At 38.8% G+C, this 23,530-nt stretch overlaps 2 protein-coding genes across 5 annotated transcripts in view; both read left to right on the plus strand.

The window, feature by feature from the left end:
• The first annotated feature begins 1,279 nt into the window (after nt 1-1,279).
• Nucleotides 1,280-21,178, plus strand: pkd1l2a (polycystic kidney disease 1 like 2a). Of its 2 annotated transcripts, none has more exons than XM_007554134.2 (41): nt 1,280-1,630; nt 2,145-2,303; nt 3,144-3,332; nt 3,839-3,949; nt 4,199-4,346; nt 5,344-5,573; nt 5,780-6,190; nt 6,272-6,408; nt 6,499-6,640; nt 7,157-7,358; nt 7,475-7,586; nt 7,658-7,799; nt 7,898-8,095; nt 8,323-8,465; nt 8,566-8,745; nt 8,837-8,974; nt 10,174-10,320; nt 10,404-10,528; nt 10,610-10,730; nt 11,666-11,794; nt 11,894-12,119; nt 12,388-12,578; nt 12,660-12,890; nt 13,043-13,144; nt 13,208-13,386; nt 13,476-13,622; nt 13,708-13,907; nt 14,909-15,135; nt 15,221-15,434; nt 15,517-15,971; nt 16,375-16,471; nt 16,577-16,717; nt 16,817-17,002; nt 18,822-19,152; nt 19,232-19,365; nt 19,442-19,569; nt 19,652-19,812; nt 19,957-20,167; nt 20,281-20,382; nt 20,459-20,590; nt 20,658-21,178. In XM_007554134.2, exons 1-41 carry the CDS (start codon nt 1,312-1,314, stop codon nt 20,745-20,747), a joined length of 7,368 nt encoding a protein of 2,455 aa, XP_007554196.1. In that variant the 5' UTR covers nt 1,280-1,311; the 3' UTR covers nt 20,748-21,178. The 2 variants fall into 2 exon arrangements, with proteins under 2 accessions (XP_007554196.1, XP_016527971.1); XM_016672485.1 differs by having other exon boundaries at nt 6,272-6,393.
• Nucleotides 21,179-22,168: 990 nt separating this feature from the next.
• nfat5b (nuclear factor of activated T cells 5b) overlaps nt 22,169-23,530 on the plus strand; it is a 37,700-nt gene continuing 36,338 nt past the window's right edge. For all 3 annotated transcript variants that reach the window (XM_007554135.2, XM_007554136.2, XM_007554137.2), the window contains exon 1: nt 22,169-22,453. In XM_007554135.2, the coding sequence (XP_007554197.1) occupies nt 22,381-22,453 (73 nt within the window). In that variant the 5' untranslated portion in view covers nt 22,169-22,380. The remainder of the gene's footprint in view (nt 22,454-23,530) is intronic.

The following is a 23,530-nucleotide window of genomic DNA, read 5'->3' on the forward strand; positions in this document are numbered from 1 at the left end:
AGATGGATTCCTTCTGGAGAAAAGTGTTTTTTTTTGTTTTTTTTTTAATGCAAAGATGAACATGCATGAGAAATAGGGCAAGGAACAGAAAATAACATTGTTCATCATTATGATTTAGAAACATCTTGCAGATGTTTACTTTCCAATAAATCTCCAGAAGTATGGAGAGCCATTTCAGCCAAAATTAAATTAATGAAAAAGCTAAATTATTTAACAAATTTTTTTATTTCACCCATTTATTTAATTTTGGCTGAAATGGCTCTCCATACTGGTATTTTCTTTTATGGGGGGGACTCAAAACAGGTTTGTAATATTCATAAAGAGCTTCATGATTTCCTTTAGCAAGAGAACTGAACTACCTAGTCTCAATTTCTACTTTGCAATGGAAAAAAAAAAACCTTAATTTTTCCAGCAGAAATCTTGCCATGTTAAAAAAAAATTGATATGGAGTATTCGTCCAGATTTGTAGCCAAACTTCCTGTAAAATTGTTTTTTTGTTGTTGCTCTCACCACTGTGTTTATAATCTTAGTTCTCAATCATGAGAAATTTCTGTAAAGTTTGCCAATGACTTTTTCCAGTTAATGTTAATGCCTAATCTTGGTAACGGTTAAAGCATGGTGTGGATCAAGTTGTCTAATTCTAGCTTGGAATATGGGCCCCCTATATAAAGTGCAAAATCATCTACATCTTTCACTGTAGTTATATGGGACCAATACAAAGGGAACAGTACCTACTGTCACCAAACTAGTCTCTGCTTCCATGAGTGCTTTGGAAATGTATTTAAAACAATGCTATAAATTGGAGCTGGACCATCAAATTTTACAGAACTAGGCACATTTATTTGTTTAGTGCAATTCAAAGTGCTATTACATAACAAACCAGAGACAGATTATACTTCTGTGGCAAAGAAAAATGCTGGGCATACATTACCGTCTGCTTGCTCAGACTGGAGAAAAAGGCAGTCAAAATTCCACTTATAGAAGTGAAAATTCTAAATTTTACATTTGAAAAATAACCCTATAAACAAAATCAGATTTTTAATTACTAGATTGAGATTCATTAGTGGGGTTGTTGTGAATGTGAAGCTTATCTCTCTCTGCAGCTTGTGGGACTGTAAGTCATGGAGGCAGAGGAGCAATCAGGACTTATTGACAGAGCAACCTTACCTCTTTTCTTACATGTGTGGGCGCTATTTGTGCTCAAGAATTATGGGCAGACCACAAAGCTGGGTATCCCTCCTTGTCCAAAGTGCTGCCGTCAGAAACCTTTAAAGCCACTGAGCTGCAATAGAAGCTGATCAGAGCACAGAGATGGGCAAAGTCTCTCTGACCACATACACTTTGGTGGTCTTCTTCCTCGCCTCCAGCTGTTATGCTGAGTTGGGAGAAGTTATTTCATGCTCTAAACACCAGACAGCCTTTGACGGAGCTTGCTATGAGTTTGTGGGTCTGCAGTTTTCCTTTTTGAGAGCTGAAGGGTGGTGTGAGCGAGGTGGTGGACACCTGGTCTTCATCTTGACTGATGAAACACAGCAGTTCCTCCAAACACACCTAGAGCCGGATAAGGATTGGTGGCTGGGGCTGGCACCTGCATCTCCAAACCTCACACTGGATGTCTCACCCACTGAAGGTAAGAGGATGAGTGAGCTTTAAAGTTTAAAAAGTTCATTAACGTTTGCAGTTAGTAGATATTTTCATACTTGGCTGAACATTTCTATTAAAAATGCCTTTTCATCAGATTGCGGTGTGCTTAATATTAAAGACACAAATCTAAAACTTCACTGATGACGTAGGTGGATTATATACTTTAGATCTGAACACAGTGACTTCAGCTGTAATCTCAGCAGGCATCATTAGCATTGTTAGTAGTGTTTATTCACTGACAAATGTGGAGTGACAAGTACATTTGGATAGGGTGAGCAAGAGGTAAACAAAGGGTTAATTCTCAGTTTATTGAACTTCTTTTGACAAAACTGACAATTGGATTTACAGCGCTCTCTTTCATTTCTCTTAGAAGTGAATCAGTTTGCACAAGCTCCAAATTTGTTTTTTGTTTTTAGTGGAATTTTCCAATTTTCCATAAACTGACACGCAAGCTTTGATTAAATAATTGCCGTTGTTTTGTTTTTTTTGTTTTTTTCCAGGTTCTCTTGCATGGTTGGATGGTTCAGATGTCAGATACAGTAACTGGGTAAACTTACCAGAAGCCCGGGCGACATGTGGATACATCCTGAGAGACACAGGATTCCAGTGGACGGCCACAGAAAATTGTACGCAGGAACTGAACTTCATCTGCCAATTTGGTATGTTGCTTTTACACCTGTATTGTTTTGATTTTGAGTTTTGAAAATTCAAATTTTTTCCAACCTTTCTTACTTTTCTGCATTGATTAGACAGAAAACAACTTCAAATTTCTTTTTTCTTTAAAAAAGAAATTTAGATGTGCAACAGCATGACTTTGGGTTTTTTTTTTTGGAAAAAGTAAATAAATTTAAAAAAGTATTGAAGACTTTGGAGAAAGTCTTTCTTTTTCCATATACTTTCTGAAATGCACCGGCACAACTGGTAACAAAACAGACCCACAGCATAACGCTACCACCACCATATTCAATTGATTGAATCTTTTTAGGTTCAGCAGCATTACCTCAACTCCTCCAAACATTAATCGCATCATTGTGGTCATGTTACTCATGAAGACGCTTTTAAATTTCAGTCAATCTCGTTTCTGAGCCTGTGGGTGGCAGTGGCTCAGGAGGTAGGCAGGTTGCTGGTCCAATCCTCACTCAGTCCTTCTCAGTAGCTTTGCTGTTGTGTCTGCTTTATGCTGATACTGATGGTAAGGCTGAATCACTTGTGTGAGTTTTTTTCCCAGGACATCTGTGACTACGATGTAACTTGCCGGCGTCGGTGTGTGAATGTGTGTAGGACTGATTGTAGAACAGAGCGCTTTGGAGTCCTCAGAATTGATTGATTGCTTTTCAAATACAAGGCATTAAGATTTGAGCTTCTTGGTTGGGAATGTAAGAGTATGATGATTTAACACCACCTTGATGTTCCTGCAGTTTTCAGTTCCTCACAGGCTGCAGCCTTGGTAGTTCCAAGATAATTTATGCTAAATTGTATCCTTTTTTTTTTCTTTGCAGATTTTGGAAGAACAGTTGCATGTGAAGGCCAAAATGCGACACTGCAATGTGGTTCGGGCCAGGTGCTAGAGATCGAGGATGCCTTCTACGGGCGAAAAACTGTTCACTATTGCCGATCCCACTTCACAGATTTACCCGCTTTCTTCCAGGAGGAATGTAGCTGGATTAATGTCCTGGAATCAGTAACAGGTACAAGAGTTCAAATGTTTATTTTTTTTTTCTTAAATTGATATAGAAATTCACGAGGATATTAAAAAAATACAAAAATTTATGTAGTGGAGTAGACTACAGTTTATTTTTTTAAACATTTTGTGCGTTAGCAGCTCTGAATTATCAACAGCAGTTAAAGAAAAATTGCATTTTGTATTTGCATTGTATATCCTTCACAAACATTTTTAAAAATTACTTAACAGGCAAGAAAAAAAAACCTGAAGATAAATATTAAGCATTAAATGTTAAAAATATAATTTTTTTATGGATTCAAATAAAATATCTCTGGATACATATAATCCCAGCTGGAGGAGCTAAATAGATGGTCTGTAATGTGTTTCCACTTGGACAATCAAATCATTCATTTTGCTGGTAACACTTATACAGACACACATTTATTTGAGATATATATATAAAAGTTATGCTTCTTTGATGCTGCAAGCATTTTGAGTCCCATTCTCAGCTTTCCAACATTATCTGTTCAGCTCAGTGTCATGGACTGCAGGCCTGCCAGGCTCCACTGGATCTGAACTCCTTGACTGAGCCGTGTCCCCTGATGCGAAGTTATCTCTCTGTAGAATACCGCTGCAAAGATGGTCAGATGCAATGCATACACTTCCACTGACGTTAACCCTTTACATATTCTATCTGTTTTTATGCAGTGTTTCTATCGGTGTTTATTTACACCGAGGCATCTTTTACAAAGAAAAAGAAAAAAACACACCAGAGAAACACTGAACAGATTGTATTCTCAGAAGTAAAAGCATCATATCATTTCATGTGTCCCGATGATGCTTGTGCAGTAGTTATTTCTTACAAGTGTTGGTTATGTTGAACCATTTCAGGACTTCACTTATTGATGCCTAAACTGGCGTCTGTTGTTGATAACGTCACCATCACTGTGAAGTGGCTGCTTCATCCATTTCACGGAAACTTAACTTGCACCGTGGATGCCGGAGACGGCCACATCATTGATCCATACAATCCAGAAGAGTAAGTAACACTGTGTATCCAGACACTTTATATCCATAGTTAGTCATTAAAGTTTATATCTGCTGGTCCTAATCTTAAGGGTTAAATAAATCTCTCAGGGTGATGGGCAAATAACAATAATGCTCCATCCACGTTTATTGGCTCTGCTAGCAAATATATTTAAAAAGCTTTAAAATAAATGTACCTTTAATTGCAATGGTCGTGTAGTTTCTTACAAAAACAACACTATAGCTCTCAACAATGCTTCTCGTTATGCTGAGAAATAGTTTGTATGAACAGCTCAGAGGATGAATAGGTCCACCAGGTGTTTGCTAGTAGCTGCTGCTGCTAGTCTGAAGGGGTTGAGTCAGGGAGGAGCAGGAAAGGGGTGTTCTGAGACAGAAGCTTGGCTGGATAGTGGCGCTCCAAGGAGGAGTAATAGGTGGTGCATTATATGAGCAAACTCTTAAGCGCTCCTAAAAGACTAACACAGGAAAACCAAGGATTTGTCAAACACACATAAAGGAATTAAAAAAAAAAACACTCCGGATAAGTTTTTGACGAGGGAATAGAATTATAACATGATCTAATGTTTAAAAAAGTTGATGTTACATGTTACATGATATCCCCTGTCCTCCATTAAGTGTCTTTCTACCTTCACATTCATTGTTAAGATGCTCTAAAGACCGTTAACCAAAAATGTGCGATGTTATTGTTGTGTTCAAACCCACCCTTAAAGAACCATACAAAGCAGGGGTGGGCAACTCCAGGCCTGGAGGGCCGGTCTCCTGCAACTTTTAGATGTATCTCAACTTCAACACACCTGAGTCAAATAATGAGGCCGTTAGCAGGACTCTGGATAACCTGACTAAACTGAGGAGGTGATTCAGCTGTTGGATCCAGGTGTGTTGGACCAGGGAGACGTCTAAGAGGTGCAGGACACTGGCCCTCCAGGACCAGGATTGCCCATCCCTGGTATAAAGGCATTCAGAGAGCTGTCTCTTTTAATGTGTTACAGGACAGAGTCCTCCATCATACACAGATTTCAGCAGCCTGGTGTGTTTGTCGTTGTGGTTGAGTGCACTACCAGTGACTGGCACGTCACAGCTCAGAAAACTATAACAATCCAGGAGCCTATTGGAGAGTTCAGAGCGGCTAAGTGTTATGGCAGCAATGCGACAACAGATGGCGCCAAATGCAACGTACTTTATGGCAGACCTGTTCAGATTCAGCTTGGGTTAGAAACAGGTGAGACGTTTTTCACAATTAGAGTTTGCTGAGTATAATTAGATATGAATTTGACCTTTTTGTCTTGTAAAATAATCCACATAAGTAAATAGATTTGAGTAACATTTTTAAGGGCAGACCGATATTTGCAATGAACGTTTTTTTTTTTTTTTTTTTTAATTCTCCTGATCCATTTCTTTCTTTTTTCCCCCCCTCCATTCTATAAGGTACAAGTGTTTCCTACACAGTCCATTCCAATGACAGTCAGCTTGCAAATTTTTCAGTGGACTCTGGCGTCACACCTCACAACATCACACTGGAGGGGACTGTATTGGAAAGTCTTAAGCACGGCTGTAACAATCTGACCATAGCAGCATCTAACGGAGTCACACCTCACCCCGTGTCCACTGATATCCTGCTGTGCCTGCTGGAGCCTGTAGTTGGCCTGCAGGCCTCAGTGATGGCAGAGATGGATGCATGTCCAGACTCTCACAATCTGACAATCGGTGTGTCATTGGAGCGAGGAGCCCCAGTGGAACTGCTTTTCAATCTCAGTGGGTTTAAAGACACGCTAACCGAGACCAGAAACATGCTAAATAATAGCCAGCATAATTACACATTCTCAAGCCCACTGGAAGGTATGCTTTAAGAATGTTTCATTAAAAACACAACTGTTTCAAATAATTTCAGCTTAAATGTATGTATTTTTTCCTACACAGAGCTTTTTCAAGCGAAGGTCCAAGCTGTGAATGTCCTTTCAACTTCTCAGCTGGAAGTGGACTTAGTGAAAATACTTCAAGCTTGCCAGAATTACTCCTCGTCTAGCCAAGAGGATAATGCAGTACATTTTAATTCAGTTAGTTTTAACATTGCCAATCCTTTCTAGATGTTTTTTTTTTCAGGTAAATATAAAAGCATATTTTTGTTGCTTTGTTTTCATCTGCAGAAAGAAGACTCTAAAATCCCAGGTGGCTTGGAAATAACGGCTTCTCCTGATAAGCAGGTTGACCGCGGTCAGACCGTTGAGCTGAATGTAATTGGTGCCGAATCGTTGAACAGCAATGGACTGATATTTGAGTGGCAATGTAGTAAGTTAAATGATCCTTCACCCGCAACTAATAGTCATCAGTTGTTTTAGAGTCATTTTATCACTGGTCATACAGTGTGAGGTTTGCAGTTGGTATCTCATTTCCATTTTTGTTTCTATTCAGAAAAAAATATTAGGAAATGTTTCTAGAGTTAATGAAATTCGTCACGGTAATGAAATTCGTCACGGTTCCTTCTTTTTCACATCACTCTCTGCCCTCATCTGTAGAGGGTGATCAGAAAGCTTGGTGCACTGTTTACATGCCACAGATTTTTGTTTCTATCTACACACCTCACAAAGAAAAATACTCTGGTCTCTACAAAGCCATAATAAGGGCTTTCTGTGTGCAGGTATTTGAAAGTAGGATATGATATTTGTTTTTATATGCCTTATGACCTGCTTTCTGGATCAAAAGGTTTTAGAAAACTCTCCTAACATTTAGCTTGATTTATCTGTATTGTTGCTATTTTTCTCTATTTCCCCATAACACCGTTTTGTTTTGTCTTTTGCATTGTAGGAGGAAACTGCTCTTGCAGAAATGCAACAAGGGGTAAAACTCACATTATTAAAAATGATTGCCTCCCCTATCCATTTGAAATCATTGAATACACTTTGACTGCAAGGGAAAGAACATGGTTTAGGAAATGGGTGGATGTTGCCCAAGCATCTAAATGCATCAGCGCTGCTCCTATAAATGAATTTCGAGACGTCGCAATCAGGTGAAAGGGTTTGGAAATATTGAATAAGCTGTTTGTTTACAAACAGTTTTGCTCATGTTTGATAGTTTCGTCTTATTCTAGCTGTTTCTTAATCTATTCACCTTCGGTGCTTGCAGTTGTGACAACTGTGATTCCTTAACCATGGAAGACGATGTAAAGCTAAGTCTCAGCTGTGCTACTACATGCCCAGATGTAGTTTGGTTTATTCAAGATCCCAAGCCATTAACGGCAAGTTTGATTTATTGCTTCTAAAATTCAGCATCTTTTTACAAATGAATAACTTTTTTTTTTCACCTCAGGGTGATCTCAGTGAATGCTACACCAAAGCAGGAACAAGCCCTCCCATTGAAAAACAACATGGCAGCACTGAATACACAGTTTCCAGCCAATACCTAAAATTTTCGAGGAGCATGCAGCGCAACATCAACGTGATTGCTTATGGTGTTTTCTCTTTACGTCATTGCACACGACTGCATATTACGCCAAATATGCCTTTCAGACATAGGATGACTTTTATAATCAGTTTCTTTTCATTTTAGGTGAGAACGTCCTTGGTTTTGCCAAGTACGTTATTCCAACGCAAGGTTGTGAAACAGAAGCGCCTGCTGATGCTCCTGACGTCCCTAAATGTAGCATCTCTCCACACTCAGGAACTGTGCTTGATGCTTTTGAAATGACCTGCCAGTCAACATCTTTCTGCTCCACAGGCTGTATTTATTGTTTCAAGACCAACACAGGTGGCCTGCCGTTTTATCATTCTTCAATACATAAATGATAAATATGTTGCTAAGCAAAATTATGACTATATATTTTTGATAGAAAATGAAGGAGAGGTTTTGCAAGAAGGTAGTAGATTGTTACAACATGGTACATAAGACACACATTTTGGTGTTTTTCTTTAGTTTCAAATAGATAGGATTACTGACAAATAAACGCAGCTAATACAAATTAATTTATCTTTAAGGCAAACATTTGCGTTGCAGTAATACCAATGTGGTAAAACCAATCTTCTTGCCTGTGGGAGATGAGAAGAACAGTCACGTCGTGTCTGTGGTTGTGACAGTGAAAAATCAGCAGACAACAGCTACTGCAACTGTGGCAACTCAGGTTTGTTGTTTTCCAATATAAATGGGAAACCTTCAACTAAACATGAGTGCAGAAGTCCATGGCCTTGACTAATTGAATAAACTGAACATGTTTTTCCAAGGTATTGAAAAGTAACTCCAGCACCTCCATACCGTCTCTGCAGTCTGCAGTGGAAGACACTGTAGATCAGCTGGAGCAGCAGGGTCTGCTCTCTGGTGAGGCAATCGGACAGGTATTCACTTCTGTTTCGGACATGCTGAACTCGGAGACTGGGCAAGATCAGAAGGATGCAAAAGCTAAGGTACAAAAATAAGGTCCCAATTACATTAAAATCCTGCTTCAGAATTTGTTTGATATTATTAATGCCTTTTTTTTTTGTCTAAACATTGCAGCTCCGTGAGCAAATGTTGATCAAGATGACAGCAGTTCTGCAGGACAGTCCTAGCAACACGACTCGGGAAGTTCAAGTGACGGCCGAGGCTGTGGCTGGATTAACACAGATATCAGATGAACTGAGTCCTGCTGCTCAAGTACAGTAGAGTACAAAGTTTATTACTACATTTTATTAATGAGTCAGCAGTGCAGTTAAACAAAAATGAAATTATTACAGTATTATTGTTTTGATGTATATAATGTTCTTGGTTTACTGTGTCCAATTTTTACTCCTTGAACTATTTTAAATTCTTTTTCATGTTCCACCCTTGAGAAGTGAAGGAAAGGGATAAATAGGAAATTAAAAATATCTAACATATGCATATTTTATAAGTCCCTCAGAGTAAATCCACCATAAACCACTGTTTACAGCTACAGCTGTATATCTTTTTGAGTTGTGTCTCTAACAGCTTTGGACAGTCTTGAGACAAAAATGTTTGATTCTTCATAGCAAAATAATTCGATCAGACTTTTCACTCAAAAAGTCTGTTAAGTCGCACAATTTCAGTAATACTTTAGTTGAGGCCATTCTAACATTCCTGGGATTAAATTACGTATGATTTGACTCCAATTGTGACTTCTGACTTCAGTTGTTACATTACATTGTACTCAGGAAGAGGGGAAAATGGGGGTGGGGGTTGAGTAAATGCGGTTGAATATAAGTGCAAACCATACTTTTTAGATTTTTATTTTGTGAGAAATCCAATTTTCTTTTCATCTCATTTACATATGATGCGTTACTTTATCAGTCTGTCACATAACATCCCATTGAAATACACTGAAGTTTGGAGTTGCAATGAGTCAAAGTGAAATAAGGTTCAACGAATATGAATATTTTTGCAATGGTCTCTATTGAATATTTGACAAAGATGGTAGGAATCCATCCTCATCAAAAAAAAAAAAAGCTACAAGGATATTTCAAAGCTCGTGTACCTTTAGGTAACATACCTTCTAAATTTAAATGCTAACTCTATGGCCTTTTAGGGTTCACTCAGATTTACTAGGCTTTCGTTTATGGCAATGTATATACCAGAGTGAATTGCTTTTGTCAGTATATGTAGGATTTCTTTGTTTAACCCTCATGTCAACACCACCTGAAATCAAGGTCTCTTAAAAATGTATAAAAACCCTTAATACCTTTTATAGAAAGCAGTTTCCCCCCTTAGTTTAGATGACTGAACTAAATATAAAGAAAAGTTCTCACTCACCCCATTATTGTGGACTGTTAAATGTGTTATTTTGACTTGACTCTGTGCTACACATGCTCATAATTCAGTTTGTTTTATGCCTTCTGCAGGAAGAAGCTGGTTCATTGTTGGTTAACCTCAGCTCCTCCCTCAAGACTTTGACCATCAAGCCATCTGAAAGTGGAGATGAAGATATTCTGCTAGCAGCTACACCAATAGTCGAAGCAGCTAGTAATATTCTGAATGTTTCATCTAATGTATGAACAAAGTCTTCATAGATGCATGTATGTGACTTTCTTTACTTACATGTGGTGCCTGACGAACATAATATCATACTTAGAAAAAAGTTTCAGATTTTCTTCTGGCTGGGATCAACAATCTTCAGAGTGCTTTGCTGAATAACAAGCAGCTGGATGCAAAGCCTGCGGTCATCGATTCTGGTCAGATCAGTTTGTATGTCAACAGGTAAAAGGTTATTGGCACTCAACAAAGTTTACATTAATACATACTGTCTTGATTTTCCTTCATTTACTCTGTTTCATGAAGAATATCCTCAGACGACATGCAGACGCGGCACATAAATGTCCAGAAGAAAGGCTCCTCCAGCTTTTCCATTCCCTCAATACCAGCTGGCGTTGTCTCTCCGGGGGAGCCAGTAGACATCAGAGTAAGTGTGTTCTCGCAGGAGAAAAGTTGAAAAGTGTTATTTTGCAGAGGCAAACACAGTCTCAAGGTCATAATCAGACAAAGCATTTTGTATCTATTTTTTAGCTGGAACGCCAAAAGACGTTGATTGGTTTCCTTATTGAAGTTTCGTAGAAATGTCTTAGACTTTGTTGTAATCTTTTGAAATAACTGAGCAATTATTCTGCAGGCACAGGTCAGCCAGTTTCTTAAGTTTTGCTTCAGAAATTGGGCTCTTTTGCACTAACTTGTATGGCTCTAGATCAGTTTGCTTCATTCACACACACATTTCAGTAGGATAAGAAGACATAAGTTTACTCCCAATGCCTTTTGTTAGATTCGTGAAGAATGCCAGAGGTAACACAGTTTGATGGATGAAGCCTCTTGCTGGTCTGTTGTCAGGCTTTTGCTAGATGTTATTTTACTGATACTGTAGATGACTGTTTTAAACATGAAAGGTTTTTTTTATTTTTTTGTCTCAAATTTTCCACTTTTCTATTTTCTTGCATAATATCCTGTCACGATCTGGTCGAAGAACTGGGCAGAAAAGGAGTTCCAAAACAGCAGAAAGTCTGGAGAACTATCAAAAGCCTTTCAAAAAAGTTTAGAAAGTCAAGTATAAAAAAAATAATTGATAGTCTAAACTCATTACAGGATACAGTATACATCTGCATTACTCTTGCACAATTAGAGCCGTCATGGAAAAACTCTGTCACATACAGGCAACCTTCTGTTTTCTGATAACTGCGTTCTTTTTTTTTTTTTTTCTTTGCATGTACTCCCATTTGTGAGTGTGCTTTCAGAATATATGGCAATTGCCAAATTAATTCAGATTTGTAGACAGCCTCTAAAGAAACCTAAGTGTAAAACAAAATCTGACCGTTTAATGATTTCTGTCATGATGCTCTGCACGTCTAGATGATGAGCTTTGAGAAAAACCCATTCGCTTGGAAGGAGAAAAACATCACAGGAACTGTGGCCTCGCTGTCTTTCACCAGAATGAACAGCACAGTCATACCTGTTGAAAACCTGCCTAAGGAAATAGAGGTCACATCACAAACCTTTCTACATCTTTTCATAGTAAACTGAATTTGGAGAGTATTTGTGGAGCCATGTTTTTTATGCATATGTATTCTGGGATTTCAGATTCGTCTGCCCAGACTTGACGTTGGACAGCAGAACAGCACAGTCCTTGACCTTGCCAATTTCAGCACATTAATGATTGACATACCGTCAGCAGAGGTGACCCTGGTGCTAAAGCTGGAGCCATCTCAAGACATATCCTTCATGGTTTTCCTTGGATATAAAGTTTACCCACATGAGAAGAGCTACGTGGCCAAGACTCGGCTCCCACTTGAGAATGTAAATGAAGGTACTGAAGCCACATATTTTGATTTGGTTGGAAAGATATTTCAAATCGTCTGTTGATGGTAAAACACAAAACATAAGCACTAAGAGAAGAGCCAACCTACTAACTTAAACTAAATAAAAAAAGTAGAGATCCTGCCTTCTTATTGCCCATTGAGGTCCTAAAATCAAGACACGTGGCAACTTGCATTGATGTAACAGGATGGCATTGTTTTCAAGCGGTTCTTTCTGTCTGTTCAGTTGAAAAAATAATGTTTCTCATTCTGACACAGAGGAAAAATTTACCTGGCTGCTGAGTCCCAAGGACCGAACAGGAGGAGCTGGAATTCATTTCCTTCTTGTCAAGCCGATTGTTGAGCCTGGCGTCAAATCCGTCAATGCCACAGTTACTGTGACTTCTATTGCTGCTCAGTGCAAATACTGGAATGAAACCAAGTCCTCTTGGAGTGAAGATGGCTGCAGGGTGCGCAGAAAAACAACGCAGTTCACAGTTACTGCTTTATAAATGCATAAAGTTGAAACCTTGTGTTGTTTGTTCCCTCAGGTCGGCCCCCTCACCACTCCGCTGGTCACTCAGTGCCTCTGTAACCACTTAACATTCTTCGGCAGCTCTTTCTTTGTCATGCCCAACCTGGTGGACGTTACCCGCACAGCCGAACTCTTTGCTACATTTGCTAATAATCCGGTAGTGGTGTGCTTTGTGGGATCCATTTTTGCTGCTTATCTGCTGGCGGTGGTATGGGCACACAGGAAAGACATCCATGACTCGACCAAGGTCATCCTCATCAGATTTTGGTTTAACTTCAGGCATTTTTTTCCCCCCTTTCAAATATCGACTGTACCGAGTTGACAAATATATCGGGAATATATTTGCGCAATATATATTTGACTATAAAGCAACTTTTATTACTTGCCGTCCACTTGCAGGTCAAAATAACAGTCCTTGAGGACAACGACCCTCTGGCAGAATATCGCTACATGCTTACTGTTAACACAGGACATCGTCACAGTGCATCAACTTCCTCTCAGGTGGGGAGAAAGCATTACTGAATCCTCTCAGACTCTTTCCCTGACTGACTGCCTGTGTTTTAGGTTACCATAACTCTACTGGGAACAGAGGGAGAAAGCGAACCCCACCACCTGGCAGACCCGGAAAAGCCTGTGTTTGAGAGGGGTGGGGTGGACATGTTTCTGTTGACCACACACTTTTCTCTTGGAGATCTGCAGAGCATAAGACTCTGGCACGACAATTCGGGAGACCACCCTGCTTGGTGAGAAGGGAGAAGATCTTGTGTGCTGTTTTACTTTAGTCAGTTGAAAAGCAATAGTTTTTAAGTATTCTTTTAAATCGAATGTACAGGTATGTGAATAAAGTGACGGTGCAGGATCTGGAAACTGGTCAGAAATGGCACTTTCTTTGCAACTCCTGGCTTGCTGTAGACATGGCTGAGTGCTGGCTTGACAAGGTCTTTCCTGTCGCAACAGAGTCCGATTTAAAACGATTTAGGTAAGAGCTGCATTAAACAGCTAAAATTACCTATTAATTGTACGTTTTGAGTTGCTGTCGTTTCTATCCACCGTTTCTTTTTCAGTAACTTGTTTTTTATGAAGACAGCCAAGGATTTTCAAGATGGGCACATCTGGTTCTCGGTCATTAGCCGGCCTCCCTGCAGCACATTCACACGTGTGCAGCGAGTGTCGTGTTGTTTCTCCCTTCTGCTCTGCACCATGCTGACAAGCATCATGTTTTGGGGCATTCCCACAAACCCGTCTGAGCAGACCATGGACTTAGGTATGCAACGTACATATCTATTGTCAGTCTTTCATAATCCCTTAAAGACATCTAGAAACTATTTTTCTTTTTGGTTTTTGCTGAACCTTATGTTTATACAAACCAGGAAATGTTTAACCTGCAGATGTTTTACAGTTTCCAAAATACAAATCTGAAAAGTTTGGTGTGTTTGCAGTTACCACAGGCCTCCTGTCTGCTTCGTTGATTATTGCTTTTCTTGTCTAGCCTGTTAGTTTAGGTGGACGGCTGTGTATTGGAAGGTTTGCCGTTGTGTCATGGTTTTCTATTTTTGGATGATGGCTTGAGCAGTATCCCTGACATGTTTGCTGTTTGTTTGTTTTTTCGGTCTTCATGATACTGTTTGTTCATTAATACTCTCTAACAACCCTCTGTAAATTCACAGAACAGCTGAATTTATACAGAAGTAAATAAAATACACAAAACCCGTTGAATTGACTTCTGAAGCCACGTGGTTACGCTGGATTTCAATCAGTGTTAAAAGAATAAACAAACTGAACACAAATGCATTCCACACCTTTGGGATTTTTATTAGTAAAATAGAAAAGCTGAAAATCATTCATTGTTTTTTTTTTTCATTTTACAATTATGGAGTATTTTATCTTTTTCTACCACATAAAATCCCAATTAAATACATTAAAGTTTGTGGTTATGTGACAAAAAGTGAAAAATATATCCAACTTTTTTTTTTTTCATAATTTTTTGGTTGTGGCATTGATGTTGTGAATAATTATCCTTTCCATTCTTCAACCTAGTTTTTCTCCATTTCCTCTCCATGTCCTCTTTGTTTCCTCTGCTCAAAGAAGTTAATTAAGTCATGCAGCAGGAAGAAATGACATTTTTCATTTTTCATAATCATGATCCACCATAACGTTTTACATAATCTGCTAAAAAATTATTAAAAGTCCTCGGAATTTTTTTTTTTACCTGTTGCTTTGCTGTATAAAATTAGACTAAACTTAAAACCTACGGTTATGTTGCAGGTCACATTGAGTTCACCTGGCAGCAGGTTATGGTTGGATTTCAAAGTTCCATCATCATGTTCCCCATCAATCTGCTTATCGTCAGCATCTTCAGAAACACTCGCCCGCGAGAGAAAGCTGCCAAAGCAGAAGGACTAAAACAGGGCAACACAGTTAGAGTTTCTCCCTCACAGACTTCATCTCCTCCCACAGAGATCAAGCACATCACTGCAGACACTGTGATCAAGGTGAAGCAATAGAAATCCTAAGAGTTTATGGATGCGGTCTGTCTCTTCTGTATGTGTTAACTACTTTGCATGACGTCTACATTAGGACATAAAGAGAATTGCACAGTCGCTCTCAAAGGCCATGAAGAGTCCACCGCCAAGTTTTGAGCTCCATCCAGGTCAGCAGGCAGACATAAACACCCTCCTGTCTCTGGTGGAGGACATCATTAGACACCAGAACAAAACGGCTGGGGACTTCTATTCAAACATTTCCCAGGCAGACAGCGTGATCTTGAGTTTGGGTGCTGTGAATCTACAAGGTGAAATGTGTTCTTATTAATTTAATTAGTTGTACATTGCTTAAAATATAATTGACCATCCTTTTGCCATTACTCTTTATAGAAAACGGATTGTGGGGGAGCCCAGAAAAGACTTTTGATGAAGCTCAAAAGAAGACCAACAGTCGGTACTTGTACAAGCAGCTGCGTCATGTCGAGAAGGAGCTTCGTCTACTGGGACCTTCTCGTTTTCCAAACACCAGCAGCTACAACAGGGCCATGCAGCAAGTCCAGGGAATGAAGAGTCACTTGGAGTTCCTGTTGGATGGAGATCAGCTGAACCGCAGCCCTAGTCCTGAAGAAAGCATCAGCAGTGGCGCTGAAAAGAAGCGCAGCCAGGGAGGGCTGCCATGGTGGTTCGTGTTTGTTGGGTGGATTTTGGTCATTGCAACCAGTGCTGTGTCAGGATACTTCACTATGATGTATGGGCTGACTTACGGGAAGGACCAGTCTATAAACTGGCTTATTTCCATGGTGGTGTCCTTCTTTGAGAGTCTCTTTATCACCCAGCCTCTAAAGGTAAGTAGCAATATGCAGAGCAGGCTGAAAGAAAAGGTTTACTTCTGTTTGACTAAATAAATAGGTTATTGGGTTTAGTAACAACTTAGTTACTAATATATAAAATAAAGTAATAAAATACTAATTAAGCATATTACAACACTATTACAGTCATTTTTGCGTACAGGCGAGAGCATTCTTCTGAAACAGGCATCATATCGTACAACAATGGAAATACTTAGCTAAAACGAGGGTCAACAGAATCACTGTCATTGACAAAGTAAATGTACACTACACCAAGAAATCAGAAATAAATGCACAAAATACCAATTTAACAGTTACTGACCATTAGGGCACATTAGGGTTTTTACAACAACTTATTTTAAGTGCTGTTGAAGTAAAGTTTGAAAATCTTTTGCCCCAGGTTCTTGGTTTTGCTGCTTTCTTTGCTCTTGTTCTGAAGAAAGTTGACGAGGAAGAATTTGGAGAACCTCAGATAGACGAGAAGCTCACTCATCCAGGTTTGTGTTCTTCATTTTTAAAACTAAAAAAAAAAAAAAAATGCTAATAATGTCAAAAAGATTATTTTAAATATATCAGTACGCTGTATGCATTTTCTCCCTCAGATGATCCTGACGTAGTGCAAGTCGCTAGAAGAGACAGCACATGTAGTTTCTACCAGCCACCACCTCCTACTGACATCGAGAGGATGAGGAAAAACGTAATTCAAGAGCAGAAAGTTTTTGGCCTCATCAGGGAGATTCTTGGTAGAGTTGCACTGATTGCAGCAATATTAGTTATGCTAATAATAAAAAAAATAATAATACAGTTTGACTTACTGATGTAAAGCGATGTTTGTGATGCAGCTTACATGGGATTCATGTGGGTGTTGCTTCTGGTGGCGTACGGTCAGAGGGATCCTAACGCTTATTTTCTGAGCCGACACATTCGACAAAGCTTCAGCAAAGGAATCTCCAACACCATGAGCATCCAGGACGTGTTCAACTGGGCAAACACTACCTTACTGAGCAACCTTTATGGCGATTACCCAGGTCATTATGCTGTGATGGAATTGGAAACATCCGTCTTTTCAAACAGAAAGCTGAAAAATATGTATTTATGTATCTTCATTAGTTCTTAATATCGATTTTGGTACTGTTGATTTTTAAAACGGCTGACTTATTTCAAATTTTTTTTGTCAAGCCTTGTTTTTCTTAACGCAGTAAGAAAACTAAAAATATTTGGAATTGAAAGACAATCAATTCCAATTGAATATATATGAATATATTCATATATTCATATATATATGAATATATTCATATTCATATATATATGAATATATGATATTTGTATCATATATTCATATGATACAAATATGCCTCTGAATATGATTGTGTCATAAAGCATGCAGTCACATTCAAGAAATTAGATTATTGAAAAGTTTATTCATTTCAGTAACTAAATTCACTAAATCAAATGCATTATATAAATTGATTAGGCACAAACCTTTTTTAAGCCTTTATTTCTGCTATTTATGATGTTTTTCTGCCTAAAACTAATAAAAACACATTTAATTTTTTGGAAAATTTGATCACAAGGTTATTTTCTAAAAGTACTTATTTATCTAAACCTCTGAAATAATATTTCAATTTATTGAACATGACTATGCATATTGTAAAACATTAAGTCAACAATCTAAGTTTTAAAGAAATTAAAACCTCAATTCCTAATTAGTTGTGCAGCATCTTAATGAAAGTAAATCTAATGATCACATAAGGATAGTTCCATTTATTGTGTATAACTAAACAAAGAATACATATCGGATGTTTAATGTACCAGATTGTCTTCCTTTTGAAAATGAATTAATACATTTGGAAATTGAAGATATCTAAAAATAAAAATAAAAAGATAAAAGAAGCAGAGAGGGGTCTACTTTTATTCCTGTGAAGAATTCACCTCGTCTTTTACAAACACACTATAAACATACGAGAACTGAGAAGACCGGTTCTTGTAATTTTTAGACAGAAATGTTGCCTCATTCTTGTCTTAAAATAAGGGTTGGTCCACATTCCTGGGTTTTCTTTGCCACAAAGTTTTTTTTGTTTCATAAGACACAAATGTTTTCACTTGCTCAGAAGTTAGCACCCCAGGCAGTCCTGTGCAGCGTCCAAACTTGTGTACCAGAGTCATGCTTTTGTAATGAATGCAGTGTGCTATTTAGCAACTTCTGGCCAAAATATGCTGTGCTATCTTTATCTTTATGGGAGCGTATGTTGTAAAACCTGTATGTTATCTAGATTTTTGGTGGCTTCCCAGATGTGTAAGATGCCCCTGGCGTTGGCACTAAAGCATCCCAATACCATTAGAAATGCTGGCTTTTGAGCTAAATGATGATCAATCTGTCTGGACCCTCTGTTTTTTAGCATGGAGGTTATTGCATCTGTGGTTTAAAAAAAATATATTTTTTAAAAACATATTTGAACATAAAAACATTTGAACATTTCACATAAAAACATATGTTTCCATATTCAGAACTTCTATCCCACAGACAACAGGTACAGTGTTAAAAAAAAAACGCTCTGTTTTTTTTTTTTTTTTGACAATCTGTGTTTACGAGCAGTTATTTGTGGGAGCTTTATTTTGCCCATGTGTGATCACGTATAAAGAAATTAGACTTGTTTTTAAAGATTTTCTGCCTGTAGGCCCACTGTGTAAGTAGCATGTAATTTTTACTTTCAGTCTTTTGCACATGGGGTTGTATATCAAGGAGATTTTATTTTAGCAAAGTAGTTCCAATTAGCCAGAACTAACATTGTTTAATAAGTAAATTTCCTATGTTAATGCTCTTTTGTGCATCGTCTCAACTGACAGGTTTTATTACGGATGGAAACTCAAAGCTGGTGGGTAACGTTCGTCTCCGCCAGGTGAGAGTGCAGAAAAACTCATGTCGCGTTGCCCGCACCATGCAGGAGTCTGTGCCAGACTGCCACACTCCTTATTCCTGGGAGTCAGAGGACATGGGCTCCTATAGCCCGGGTTGGAGTCTATCTGTAGGAGATAACACATCACTGAACCCCCACAGTCCATGGGTGTACCGATCTCAGAGTGAGCTGAGGGCATTTCCCATCTGGGGCAGCGTGATGCTCTACAGAGGAGGCGGCTTTGTCATCAATCTGGGGCCAGACTTACAGAGGTCGAGAAGGTAGATTTTTAAAATATTTGAACAATAGGAGTTATGGGAGTTATGCAACATTAATCCTGTTTCATCTTTGTTTTTCTAGAATCCTCAAGTACCTCCATAACAGCACCTGGTTAGATGTGTACACCCAAGCCATCTTCGTTGAGTTCACTGCGTACAACGCAAATGTGAACCTCTTCTGCATTGCTACCCTGATGCTGGAAACCACAGCCACTGGTTAGCCCTTCAGGTGCTACCGTGTTTGAGTGGCTGAACAAGAACTTAAGATTTTTGTGCTTTTATTTGGATCCAGGGGCTTTCCAGTTCCGCAGTGAGCTTCACAGTGTTCGTCTTTACCAGTCAACGGGTGGCCTCCACGTCTTTGTCATGGCCTCTGAAATTGCTTATTTTGTCTTCATTATCTACTATATGTTCGTTCAGGTACATCAGCATAATATATTTGTTACATTATAACTTTTATTACACCTATATGTTTGACACAAACTCATTTTTCTATTCATAGGGAAAGCTAATGAGGAGCCAGAAGTGGTCTTATTTTAAGATAAAGTGGAACCTGTTGGAGTTGGCAATAATAATCCTCAGCTGGAGTGCGCTGTCTGTCTTCATCAAGAGAACTTTACTGGGAAAGAGGGATATAAGTTTTTATCAGAACAACAAACACCAGTAAGAGATGGGGAAATGTTCTCTTTTTTATATATATATTTGTTACAAAAGAAACTTATTCCATAGATCAAAAACTATATTGGTCTCATTTAAACTAAATACACGTTTTTAAACATGAGCTTCTTCTTCTTCTTTTGCGTCCAGATTTGCCAGTTTCCATGAGACAGCCCAGGCAGATTCAGCTCTTGGGTATCTGATCGCCTTTCTGGTTCTGCTGGCTACAGTCAAACTGTGGCACCTGTTGAGACTCAACCCGAAGCTGCACATGATCACGGCCACACTGCAGCGAGCTTGGACTGATATTTCAAGCTTCCTGGTGGTCATGACCATAATGTTCTTGGCTTACTCCGTTGCCGTGAGGGCTTTCCCACGCTTAACATAAACACTTTGCTGGAGTTTCAACAAACCCCTGCGTTTTGTCAAATAGACTGCACTAACTCACAGGCAGTATCTTCTTCTTTTTTTCAGTCCAACCTGATGTATGGGTGGAAGCTTTACTCTTACCGGACTCTGCTTGATGCTGCACAAACTATTGTCAGCTTGCAGCTTGGTATTTTCAACTATGAAGAGGTTAGTACAAGGCTGTTGCGACTGTAGACAATGACAGATGATCCCTTTTATAAATACATTGCTTCTGATCTGCCAGGTTCTGAATTACAATCCAGTGCTCGGGGCTTTCCTTATTGGTTCCTGCATTGTGTTCATGACCTTCGTGGTGCTGAACCTCTTCATCTCTGTTATTCTTGTGGCATTCAGTCAAGAACAGATACATCATGAGGTAAGTCATAATCCCAAAATGTCTTAATATTGCTGTATCCTCTTATCATTTGTTTCTGTTCTTACAGCCATCAGAAGAAGAGGAGATTGTTGACCTGATGTTGATCAAACTCTGCAACATGTTCGGACTCAAATGTCAGAAGAAAGTGGTTGCATAACTGGGATTCTTCTGAGGAAAAAGAATGACATCTAACATCATAAAATAACAGAAGTACATTGGTTCAGTCACCATCACTGTAGTTTGCTTTATTTAGTTGCCAAATGCCTTTTCAGTCAACGAGTCCTTGTAGGTTAATCAGTCGTGTTTATATCTAGGGCTGCAGATTAATGTATGAGATACTGTAAAACCATTATTGTAAAAGCAGGTAAATATTATGAGCAGTGAGACATTGCAATAGGAAGCATTATTTTGTTAGATTAATAGTTAATGAAAATAATATAAAGTCTTGCATAATCTAATTGTGACTGCTACTCAAACTGAAGTGTGCCCCATAAAATGTTTTGAATCTTCTGTCGCTTCTGCCAGCTTTAAGCTCAAATTTAGAAGCTATCTCCAGTTCACCATAAATAAAAATATAGGAAATGGAAATAATCACTGGGTTTGATTTTTATTGCAAATAAACTTTAAAAAAAAAAGGAACAAAATATTCACATTTTAGCATGAAGTTCATTTTGAAAAAACTCCAAGAACAAGCTTACAACAAATAAATATGAAAAATCTGAGTGCTGCATTTTGGATTTTAACAGTCATCAACATAATTTTACCCATGTCTACAGTCAAAATACAGAATATTATCCAAATGCCTTGGAACCCAATGAGCCATAAACCTCAATAGTCAACTAAGTTGCCACGTATCAATGCACCTATTGGCCAACAGCACATTTACACACCATGCATGAAGATTTGTCACCCAGTGTAACTGGAAAGTCTGAATTGGATGCAGTTTTGATAAAGTATATATAAAACAAATTTGTATGAAATTTAATTAATGTACTGCAAAACTGATGTTTGACCTTTTATTTCTCCAACATCCTCTTTCCTCCCATCTACAGCTAAGACAGTCCTCCATGCATTTTTAGTGGGTTAAGGATTTAGTTTGATAAGTTAGTAGACATTACAAATTTATATTTTGTGAAAGTTCAGTTGTATTTATAAGATTTAACCTAGATCCATGTGGTTTCCAGTTGAAAAATTCAGAGTAAAGAGATCAGTTACAGCTTTGCTTGAAATACCCACATGGTCCAACGATTACTTTCCAAGGAAATATGACTTTCAGAGTGTTCTAAATCCTTTTCAGGATACATTTCCCGAGTAAATTATTTTATTCTGTCTTGGGTGATGGAATAAGAAGTATAATTTTTCCCGAGTAGAATTAGTTCTATAAATTCCATAGAGACTGCAAATATTGTTAAGTTAAATTCTCGATTTGAATTGCAGTTACATTATGACAAGTATATTTTACCGCAAAAAACATAGTAGTTGTGGAAGCACACTAACCTTATGAGAAATAATCTGCACGTCCCTCGTACGTGTTGCGTCACAGGCGTGGGCGTGATTCCCCTCTGGTCGTTCGTTGACAACAAACACGAGTTGTGGGCGGACCGAAGAGGGACTCGCAACCTGAGTGGCAATACCGACAGTTAGCCAACAGTAACGACAGAAAAACTCAGGCCAGAATTGCCGCCCGTCCCTTACAAGTTCTGTAGTTTGCTAGTCGTGAGACAGATAACAGTTTTATCCACGCTGTAAGTGACCGAAAGTGTCCGGTTTCTACAGCCAGAGGGATTGCGATGCCCTCTGACTTTATCTCCCTCTTCAACGGGGACCGCGACCTGAATTCTCCCGGATCCCTGTACTCTAAAGGTAAACAAAGTTCCTCCACTGTACTTGTACTGGTAAAATAGTTTGACATTCATGTTATGGGGTGTGTGGATATGCAACAACTTTACCTGAGTTCGTTCTCAACATGTGTGTGTGTGTGTGTGTGTGTGTTTAAGCGTGTGTCGGCGGCGTTCACTTTACTTCAGTGCCATTCATCTGTAAACCACCTCCTGTCCTGTCACATGCCTGTGCATGAGCCGAAGTTAAAGTTTTGGCTCTCCTGCGCAACCTTCACGGATACTCGTTTTGTTTTTGCAGTCCCATGCTCATGTTTTCGGCGCACTGAAGCCCTCAGCTGCTGCATACACACCGGTCAGACCAGTTTACTATCTCCTTGCCAGCCTAAAAACCCCGCTATCTATTTTCTCTGGTCTGTTTGAATAGGCCGTCGATGCCCTCCGCCCCCGCCAGGCACTTTACACATGCACACATATGCATGCACTGCACTGCTCCCAGAGCGGCGCTAGTGGGACAATTAACATAAACTGTGTAATCATCAGCAAGGTAGCCTCAGGCAACCTGTGGATAGAAAAACTGAACTCTACTGAACTCTTAACAACAGGTGCAATGCTGTAAAGTCGGCATTCTTCTGTTTTCGTCGGCTTTATTTATTCTGGAGACTGTTATAACACAAGCATAATAAAGGTAATTAGTTTATCAGTTAAAGAAGACTTTTTCAGAGTAACTGCTTTTTGTTAAAACCCCTACACCTTGCAAAACTAAACATTTTAACCAAACATACAAGAATGCAATGTTTTTATTTTTGTTGTCGTTTAGTTTATCAGTCACGATGCACAGAGTTGGTATGCATTTTTTTTGTACTATGAAAAATTACAATAAGCTATTTCAGTTGCTTTTGTCTGGAGTTGGGTGTGGTGGCAGGGATACCTAGGAAGGTCTTAAATGCTACCAAAACCATTATCTCTTTCTTGCCTTAACAATGGACCTTTGTTAAGGCAAAAGGGTTTTTCTTTTCATATGTTGACATTCCTTGTACACATGTACACAGAAAAACGTATGGGTTTTTCTTGTCATACGTTGACATTCCTGGAACATGGT

The sequence above is a fragment of the Poecilia formosa genome, unplaced genomic scaffold (genome assembly GCF_000485575.1).
Source record: "Poecilia formosa unplaced genomic scaffold, Poecilia_formosa-5.1.2 Scaffold61, whole genome shotgun sequence".
NCBI classification, from domain to species: domain Eukaryota; kingdom Metazoa; phylum Chordata; class Actinopteri; order Cyprinodontiformes; family Poeciliidae; genus Poecilia; species Poecilia formosa.

What these genes read in the sequence shown, in the direction of transcription:
- pkd1l2a (XM_007554134.2), top strand. Translation starts at nt 1,312, where the DNA reads ATGGGCAAAGTCTCTCTGACCACATACACTTTGGTGGTCTTCTTCCTC. An exon ending in AGAATACCGCTGCAAAGATG is followed by an intron (nt 3,950 to 4,198) that starts GTCAGATGCAAT and finishes GAACCATTTCAG; the next exon opens with GACTTCACTTATTGATGCCT. An exon ending in CCTCATCAGGGAGATTCTTG is followed by an intron (nt 16,718 to 16,816) that starts GTAGAGTTGCAC and finishes TTTGTGATGCAG; the next exon opens with CTTACATGGGATTCATGTGG.